At 47.4% G+C, this 9883-nt stretch overlaps 1 protein-coding gene across 1 annotated transcript in view; it reads right to left on the reverse strand.

Moving 5' to 3' along the window:
• Positions 1–6365, reverse strand: part of SUSD2 (sushi domain containing 2) — a 28745-nt gene extending 22380 nt beyond the window's left edge. The window contains exons 1-3 of the mRNA XM_068412659.1: positions 6299–6365; positions 1761–1965; positions 234–385 (exon numbers count right to left, since the gene is read on the reverse strand). Coding sequence (XP_068268760.1) covers positions 234–385; positions 1761–1965; positions 6299–6365 — 424 coding nt within the window. The remainder of the gene's footprint in view (positions 1–233; positions 386–1760; positions 1966–6298) is intronic.
• Between the last annotated feature and the right edge of the window lie 3518 nt (positions 6366–9883).

Consider the following 9883-nt stretch of genomic DNA (forward strand, 5'->3'; position numbering starts at 1 on the left):
TTTTAAGCAGGACTTTTAATGAGTTAATGCTCCCGTATAGCAGCAGAACTCAATTGCTGTGAAAGTTCATCTCTCAAAATACAAATTAACACGAGGGCAGCAAGAATGACTTTTCTGAGCTCAAACAGCCTATTAAGGAAGAAGAAAAGTGATCAAAAGGGAAAGGCTTATATAATCTTGCATCCACAGAGCAAGAATATAGAAAGAAGAGAGATACTGTAAATTTAAGTAACCTGATAACCAAGTTCCAGAGTATGGAAACGTCAGCCCATCATCTGTAGAAACCTCAAAAGGGATGAAACCAGTCTCATACAGCAATGGGGAGATGCAGTGGGCTTTTCCATCCTTAGCAACATAGCCACTGGTTTTGATTTTCTGCTTGAACCTGTTGATGGTGAAAACACTTTTTGGTGTCACCATCGAGAGAAGGAAAATTCTGAATGTCTCAGTTGTGTTTCATTAAGCAACTTTGTGTTATGTGTAGATCATTCCAAGTCCCATGGCTGTTTTTCTTGTAGCAGTGAATATAAACTGGAAAAAATCATGTGTACTTTGTGCTTATTACACCAGTGTGGATTCTGCTGTGCACTGCACAAATACACAGCAATCTGCAAGCCTTAAATTTACTATTTAATTACTGGGGAGGGGGTCATGATAAATTAGCAACAAATAACAAAGGGGCAGCAGGAAGACAAAGGTGATGGTACAGGATTAATAGGGTTACAGGGTAGCTAACATTGACCACGGTATGCAGGCATTGAAAATTTCTGGGTTTGTGGGGGGTTTTTTTGCTGGTAAGTCCTGTGAATACAACAAAAGTAATTTCATGCTGTTCTAGAATTTCTTTTGCAAAGATTAACTCAGAACTCATTGCTCGTTATTCAACCATCTGCTTCCAGTTAGGGCTCTTGCCGAGTGCGCTAAAGTATTATCCCACTCGTGACTCTTCAGGATTGATGTATGGTGACTGCATAACTACCCCAAATACTGTGGGAAGTTGGGGCCTGACAGGAAGTAGTACCTTTCCTTGTCTGCACTGAAGTTTGTATGGGCTATGATAATGCAACTGTGCACATAATTCAAAGTACACTGTTGTGTTCTACAGAATGAATAACTGGTTCAAAGGTTTTCCCGATGAAGAACTAATAACCTTTTTAGGTGCTGCTATCCAGATGGGAGGGACTCCAAAATCTCACTCAGAACCTTCTGTGGAAAGAATGTCAGGACATCAGGGTCAGTAAAATTCAGTGTACTGTATCTATTGCATGTTTGACACATGCACCTAAGCGTGATACCGGCTGACATGCTTAGGATCCTCAGCTTTGTCTTACAGGAAAAAGATAAGGTGTCCTACCGACATTTCTTTCTTGTTGCTTTCTCATTCAGACTAAGAAATGAATACTTCTTTTTCACAAAATGGAAATGATAAAAAAAAATTGACAACAAAGAGCCCCAAAAGGAAGCTCTTTTAGAAAAGTCACTGTTTTGATATGTTAAGGGAAGAGCTAGCAGAGTAATGATTGTATCGCACAATAACTTGACTTAAATGAAATGATCCTGCATAGAAATATAGACGACAAGTATGTTTGAGGGTGAGGGTTAGCAGAACCTTTGCGTGTTTCAGGATTCTGACAACTTTACAAAATAAGTTTTCACTCCTGTATAGACAAGTCTTATTTTGTGGTTATTACCCATTGTCAGAAAGTGAGATTAGAAAGGTTCACCTCCCTTTGGCAGAGGAATATACAATCATGGCCCACCTGCATGTTAGCACAGAAGAGGCATTAAGAGCCGTATTTTCAATCAAAAAGTCTTTGCCGCCCATCAGAGATCCTGAGTATGGAGAAATTTGAAGACAAAATTCTTTATAATCAGGACAGCAAATCCCCAAGGATTGGCATGTCACCTGGCAAGAACAGGTGGCGAGCAGCTCCCCACATCGGTGTGAGCAAGAGTCTTGAGCTCCTTGTTAAAGAAAGAAAAAGACATAGTCAGGAATGTTATTGAACTCTTCTATATGTTCTCTGAAACAGAAGTACATCATCTAAAGGACCACTTTAAAAAAGTGAAGTAGGCTTGTTACCGAAAATAGTAACGAAGAAAACTCTCCAAATCAAATGATAGTTTAGAAGCCGACATTGGTTTATTGCAGCGCTGGGTGCATGGGGGATCACTCCTCCTAGCATGCACACCGAGAGACAAAACCAGGCTCATTATATACATCCAAAAAATTAATATTAGTATAATTTCCAAGAGTTGTCTGCCTACTTCTGAGGAACCTAATGCATATGCTGATACATTGCGAAACTAGCTCTGCGCTAGAGTAACTCAGTCAGCAGAACCAGCATGCAGACTTGCTTATCTTTAGCACTCAAACCTGCCCGTCCCATCCTTAGCACTCGTTTAAATTACGCAAAGGGGGCCTGTTCTTTACTAAATTCTTTAAGACTTTGGTATCGGGCTGGTTATGTTAGTTTAGAAATGTATTTAGGTGAAAGCTATAATCACCTGTGCATTAAGGTTGCTCCATTTTGAGTAGAAAAATACACTTATTTACCCCCCAGCCAGTACATAATTTCACCAGCTCCATGGTTATTTGTACATCTAAGAGAAAGATACATCTCCAGGGCATCACCTCGGTGAGTGTCACTAATTGTATTTATTTCTGAGAGTAGGTCTTAAGCAAACCAGAATGGGGTCCCATCACTGTCAACCCTACACGGAAATCAATGAGAACAGAAGGCTAGTGCTCTTGGATGAATGGAAAGCTAACATTAGCGACAAAGCGTGCTCCAATATGAGATCACACAGAATCACACAGAATGTTAGGGATTGGAAGGGACCTCGAAAGATCATCTAGTCCAATCCCCCTGCCGGAGCAGGATTGCCTAGACCATATCACACAGGAACGCGTCCAGGCGGGTTTTGAATGTCTCCAGAGAAGGAGACTCCACAACCTCTCTGGGCAGCCTGTTCCAGTGTTCAGTCACCCTCACCGTAAAGAAGTTTTTCCTCATATTTCTGTGGAACCTCCTGTGTTCCAGCTTGCACCCATTGCCCCTTGTCCTGTCAAGGGATGTCACTGAGAAAAGGCTGGCTCCATCCTCATGACACTTGCCCTTTACATATTTATAAACATTAATGAGGTCACCCCTCAGTCTCCTCTTCTCTAAGCTAAAGAGACCCAGCTCCCTCAGCCTCTCGTCTCCAGAGAAGGAGACTCCACAACCTCTCTGGGCAGGCTGTTCCAGTGTTCAGTCACCCTCACCGTAAAGAAGTTTTTCCTCATATTTCTGTGGAACCTCCTGTGTTCCAGCTTGCACCCATTGCCCCTTGTCCTGTCAAGGGATGTCACTGAGAAAAGGCTGGCTCCATCCTCATGACACTTGCCCTTTACATATTTATAAACATTAATGAGGTCACCCCTCAGTCTCCTCTTCTCTAAGCTAAAGAGACCCAGCTCCCTCAGCCTCTCCTCATAAGGGAGATGTTCCACTCCCTTAATCATCTTCGTGGCTCTGCGCTGGACTCTCTCTAGCAGTTCCCTGTCCTTCTCGAACTGAGGGGCCCAGAACTGGACACAATACTCCAGATGCGGCCTCACCAGGGCAGAGTAGAGGGGGAGGAGAACCTCTCTCGACCTGCTAACCACACCCCTTCTAATACACCCCAGGATGCCATTGGCCTTCTTGGCCACAAGGGCACACTGCTGGCTCATGGTCATCCTGTTGTCCACTAGGACCCCCAGGTCCCTTTCCCCTACGCTGGTCTCCAACAGGTCTGCCCCCAACTTGTACTGGTACATGGGGTTGTTCTTGCCCAGATGCAGGACTCTACACTTGCCCTTGTTATATTTCATTAAATTACTCCCCGCCCAACTCTCCAGCCTGTCCAGGTCTCTCTGAATGGCTGCGCAGCCTTCCGGCACGTCAGCCACTCCTCCCAGTTTTGTGTCATCAGCGAACTTGCTGACAGTGCACTCTATTCCCTCATCCAAGTCATTAATGAATATATTGAATGGTACTGGTCCCAGTACCGACCCTTGAGGGACTCCGCTAGACACAGGCCTCCAACTGGACTCTGTCCCATTGACCACCACTCTCTGGCTTCTTTCCTTCAGCCAGTTCACAATCCACCTCACTACCCGATCATCCAGACCACACTTCCTCAGTTTAGCTGCAAGGATGCTGTGGGAGACCGTGTCAAACGCTTTACTGAAATCGAGATAGACCACATCCACAGCTTTACCATCATCTATCCACCGGGTTACGTCCTCATAAAAGGCTATCAAGTTGGTTGAGCATGACTTCCCCTTGGTGAAGCCATGCTGAGTGCCCCTAATGAGATTATGAAAAGCTACTGAAATTTCTTTCTTTTGTGCATTTTATTTGAGTCTAACCTTAACAAGGTAGGTGTTAAGATGACTAGGTACACAGACAGATGACTAGGCCCTTGGCTTAGGTCTGGCTGAGGTCTAGCTGAACATGACATTGTAATGAATGTGATGACATTGTAATGAATTGTAATGAATTGTGACATGAGTAATTGCTGAACATGACATGAAAAATTGCTCAACAGAAGGTGAGAAGGTGAAGACGTTACAGTAACACATGAGAAACAGATGGATTTCACAAACAGTTAAGGGGGAGTTAAGTGAGATGGACAAGCTGCACAGACAACGGGGAGCACTGAGGACCTTTTGGGGAGCGGACTCTTGCAAGGGCAACACTGCTTGGGTAACTATATCAATAACATTCGTGCAATGCTGAAATGACCTAGGTAAGTATCAGAAATTCTAAATCTGGACACAGATGTAGCAAAATTTGGTCCAATAATGAAAAAGTAATTAGGAGAGGGTTGCTTATTTGGGAGGGCACAAGCAAAAAGAAAGGGAGGGGTCAAGGTGGACGATGAAAAATAAGCATGAGAAAATGTAGAGAAGGGAACATAAAAGGAGCCAGTCACATGTAAACAAGCTGCTGGTCAGTATGTTTCTCTGACTGAGCCCTGCACTTGATCACCATAGCCTTTTTTATTAAATCCTGTTGCTATTTTCTGTATCACCTCGCTCTCTTGTGTGTGCGTGCGTGCACACGTGTTGCAATCGTAAGTGAACTTCAGGATGAACTAGCCAGTCAGTAGAATGAGACCTGCACTTGGAAAGACCCAAGGTCTGAGCTGTTGACAATGTAAGGGACTTGGGTTCTGGGCTTAGCTAATAGGCAAATTTAAAGCCTATGCTAGCATGCAAGGTATCTATGAATGTGGTGGGTCTGTGAATCTGGAGAGAAAGGGTGTGTTTATGTTTCTGCTAGCAATCTTCCATTGTGATCAGCTGGAGAGGAGGAAGAGAACTGGGTGATGTGCAGGTTTATGGCAGTGTTGTCTGTGTTTGTTTGGATGTCAATAAAAGCACTACTCTATGTTAGCCTGTGTAGCTGGTTGTGTTAATGTGGTGGGTGTAGTATGTGTATCTGTCTCTTTCCAACAGAGGCTCAGACTCCATATTGGCTGGACCTACGAACGGGAACAACAGTATCCATATCTGTGGGACTGAGACAGGAAGAATTTCCTGAATCTGAGAGTACAGCAGATCTGACTCTAGTGGATTGGGAGGGAGAAATCTACTGCATCCCAAAAGCTGCTGGATTCACCTACTCCTCAAATATTGTTAACAATGTATGAAGAAGACTAGGAGAGGAAGAATTTATGGCCACCTCTCAGTGCTTGCAGTTGCAGGTATGTCAGCTGCTGTTGAGACAATGTCGCTGAGTGTTATGTGTATGGGATGGGGGGACAGGGAGGGATGTTTGGGTTTTTTGGTAGGATGGAGAGATCAAGAAAAGGAAAAGTTAGTAAAATCTCTCTCTGTTTTTATTTCTCTGCTGGCCTTCCTCCTTTATCCTGGGATAATATGTGGGTGTGTGGCAGGAAAGAACAGGAACGGTAGTGAGTGAGAAATAAAAGTCAGCCTTCATTCTATACCAGAAAACCTGCCTGTGATGTAGGTAGAAATGCTTATTCAATATAGGGAGCTAGAAAGTTGTTCTGTGTCTTTAAAAACATTTACTGCATTCTCCAGATTGTCTGTTTACTTACAGAAAAGGTCCACTGTCCTACTGGAAATTACAGAGGAAGGGGTTGAAAATGACACCGTGCCGGTAAAAGCCAGCTTGTGTGCCTTTGCTTTAGCTTGTACAAATGGTATCAATTATTTCTTACTGAGGTATGTATTCTGAAGTTCAGAAGTCAAAAAAATTTGTAGTTAAAATCAGCAAAATTTTTGAAAGTCACTCACCTGCATTCCAAAGAGCAGTGAGGGTGAAGAGAATGAAGAAAGAAACATCTATGCCAATGAATTTCATATTTTGTCCAGATGATTCAGGATGACTGGTTGTGATAGCCTTTGTACCTGCCCAAGAAAAGCCTTTTATAGAAACACGTGTCCAGAAATAAACAAGATTCTCACTGTTCAAAGGTTTGTTGTAAATTACTGGAGCAAAACAAATCAAAGGAGATTCTCCTTTTCAAAGGTCATCTCTGCTTCAGGAAAAGACGGAGGGGGTGGGGGAGGTAGTCGGTAGAACTCCTACACATTATTTTAATAGTTACATTTTTCTAAAATGGAAGGAGACGTGTGTTGTTTTTACAAGCATTTCTGCTCCAAAGTTCAAGACCACGGGGTCATTGGCACAAGGTGTATTCTTTAATTTTATTGGAGGAACTAAAAACAGTTATCAGTAACAAGAATGATAAAGAATAGATGCTGACAGTACAGTTTTGTTCGGGAGATAACGAGACATAGAGAAAGCATCTTTACTGCACAGTATGTGCTGGCACGAAGGTTGTAAACGAGAGAGGTAAAAAGAGATTCTGAGGAAGGTATAATTGAAAACGGTAGCATGATGTTAGAACAACAAAATGGACGACAGAAGCCTTCCGACAGAAGCAGAAGGATATCCTGGCAAGGAAGCAGGGCAGAACCGATGCGGTCACAGCTACAGCGTAACTACCTGTCCCAACAGCAGAACAGGAACTTTATGATGGAGGGTTTTCAAGGGATACTGAAAGAATGCAAGGCATACTCCACTGATCTGTTATGTAAAATATCAGTGCAGAAGCGCCCCCGAAGGATGGGGACGGGGGCCGAGGTCTCCTGCGGAACCGCACCGCTCCGAGGGGCCGTTCAGGGGCGTGGCCTCCCATGGAACCCCGCCTCGAGGGGCGGGATATGGGCGGGATCGCCTGGGGAGCCGCGCATGCGCAGTGGGTGAAGGCTCTGGCCGCCCTCGGTGCTGCTGCCCTCTGGTCAAATTTCGGCGCTGCAGCCGTCGCTTTTTACATTTTTTTCTGCATCTCCGTTTTAGTTTTCGGGTCTATTTTTTAACTTTCTCCTTCTTTTCTTAATCACGGTTGCTTTTAAAATTTTCTGTCTACTTTTATGCCGTTCGCTGCCTTTATCTCTCCGTCTTTTGTGTTACTAATTGGTCTTTCCTCGGCGCTGTCGCTTTTTAAATGTTCTTTCCGTGCCCGCTTTTACCCTGCTCCCTGTCCTTATTTTTTTTTTAACTGCGTCTTGCCTTTCCTCGGTGCCGTTGCTTTTTAAACAATGTCTCTCGGCGGCTGCGTTTTAGTTCGCCGCCGTTTTTTTTTGACGAGGGAGCGGCGCTTAAACGTGGCGCGGTCGGGAGCGGGGTCCCCGGGGAAACTGCGCCTGCGCAGTGGCCGGCGCTGTCAGTGCCGGGAGTGGGCGTGGCCGTGTCCCTGTGGGGGCGTGCCAGAGGCGTGGTTTTCCGCGAAGCTGCGCCCTGAGGGGCGGGGAGGGGGCGTGGTCTGCTGCGGAACCCCGCCCCGGGGGTGGGGTATGGCGGGGGTCCCCTGGGCGGCGCGCATGCGCAATAGGGGGAGGCGCTGGCGGCGCCAGATGCTGCCGCCCTGTGGTCAAATTTCGGTACTGCGGCCGCCGCTTTTTTTTTTTTTTTTTTCTTCTTCCTCGCCCTTCTCCGTTTCACTTTCCCGGGGCTTTATTTTAAACTTTCTCCTTCTTTTCTTAATCACGGTCGCTTTTAAATTTTTCTGTCTACTTTTATCCCCTTTGCTGCCTTTATTTCGCCGTCTTTTGTGTTAATAATTGGTCTTTCCTCGGCGGCGTCGCTTTTTAAATGTTCTCTCCGTGCCCGCTTATTTTCCCGCTCCCTGTCCTTATTTGGTTGCTAGGACGCCATCTTGGTTGCTAGGCGGCCATTTTGGTTGCTAGGGCACCATCTTGGTTGATAGACGGCCATTTTGGTTGCTAGGGCGCCATATTGGTTGCTAGGACGCCGTTTTAGTTGCTAGGGCGCCATCTTGGTTGCTAGGGCACCATATTGGTTGCTAGGGCGCCATTTTGGTTGCTAGGACGCCATCTTGGTTGCTAGGGCGCCATCTTGGTTGCTAGGGCGCCATTTTGGTTGCTAGGACGCCATATTGGTTGCTAGGGCGCCATCTTGGTTGCTAGGACGCCATTTTGGTTGCTAGGCGGCCATTTTGGTTGCTAGGGCGCCATCTTGGTTGCTAGGACGCCATTTTGGTTGCTAGGACGCCATTTTGGTTGCTAGGGCGCCATCTTGGTTGCTAGGACGCCATTTTGGTTGCTAGGCGGCCATTTTGGTTGCTAGGACGCCGTTTTGGTTGCTAGGGCGCCATCTTGGTTGCTAGGACGCCATTTTGGTTGCTAGGGCGCCATTTTGGTTGCTAGGCGGCCATTTTGGTTGCTAGGCGGCCATTTTGGTTGCTAGGACGCCGTTTTGGTTGCTAGGCGGCCATTTTGGTTACTAGGACGCCGTTTTGGTTGCTAGGGCGCCATCTTGGTTGCTAGGACGCCATTTTGGTTGCTAGGACGCCATTTTGGTTGCCAGGGCGCCATCTTGGTTGCTAGGGCGCCATCTTGTTAGCTAGGGCGCCATCTTGTTAGCTAGGGCGCCATCTTGGTTGCTAGGGCGCCATCTTGTTAGCTAGGGCGCCATCTTGTTTGCTAGGACGCCATCTTGGTTGCTAGGACGCCATTTTGGTTGCTAGGACGCCATCTTGGTTGCTAGGGCGCCATCTTGGTTGCTAGGGCGCCATCTTGGTTGCTAGGACGCCATTTTGGTTGCTAGGCGGCCATCTTGGTTGCTAGGGCCCCATCTTTTTCCCCTTTTTTTGGGGAGGGGGCGTGTAGACACGTGAATGGCCTTGATAAAGTAAGGAGGTGGGGGTCAGGGCTGTTTCCCTCATTTAGTGCCCTTTTTTTGGGGTTAACAAAAAGTGGGGAGACGGCTGGGTGGCGCTGACGTCGTTCGGGGCACCTGAATGTCACCGATGCGGGGGCAAGGATGCAGTGGAGGAGCAGGTAGGTGGGGCGGGGGGCATGTGTGTCTGGGGCGGCGGGTGGGTCCCCCAAAGCAGAGGGTGTCATGGCGTAAAAATAGTTTTCGGGGCCTACTTTTTAATTTTCTCCTTTTCTTAATCACGGTTGTTTTTAAGAATGTCTCTCGGCGGCTGCGTTTTAGTTCGCCGTGCTTAAACGGGGTGCGGGCGGGACAGGAGCGGGGAGGGGGGGGGAGGGGGGGGGGCGTCTCCTGGGCAACCGCGCATGCGCAGTGGGCGGCTATGGCCGCTCAGTCAGTGCTGGCAATGGGCGGGACCGTGTCCCCGTGGGGGCGTGCCAGGGGCGGGGTGTGCTGTGGAGCCCCGCCCCGAGGGGCTGGACGGGGAGGCGTGGTCTGGTGCGGAGCCCCGCCCCGAGGGGGCGGGATGGGGAGGCGTGGCCTCCAGCGGAGCCCCACCCTGGGGGGCGGGATGGGGCGTGGTTTCCTGCGCGACTCCGCCCTGAGGGGGGGGGTCCCCTGGGGAGCCGCGCATG

The sequence above is a fragment of the Nyctibius grandis genome, chromosome 14 (assembly GCF_013368605.1).
Source record: "Nyctibius grandis isolate bNycGra1 chromosome 14, bNycGra1.pri, whole genome shotgun sequence".
NCBI classification, from domain to species: Eukaryota; Metazoa; Chordata; class Aves; order Nyctibiiformes; family Nyctibiidae; genus Nyctibius; species Nyctibius grandis.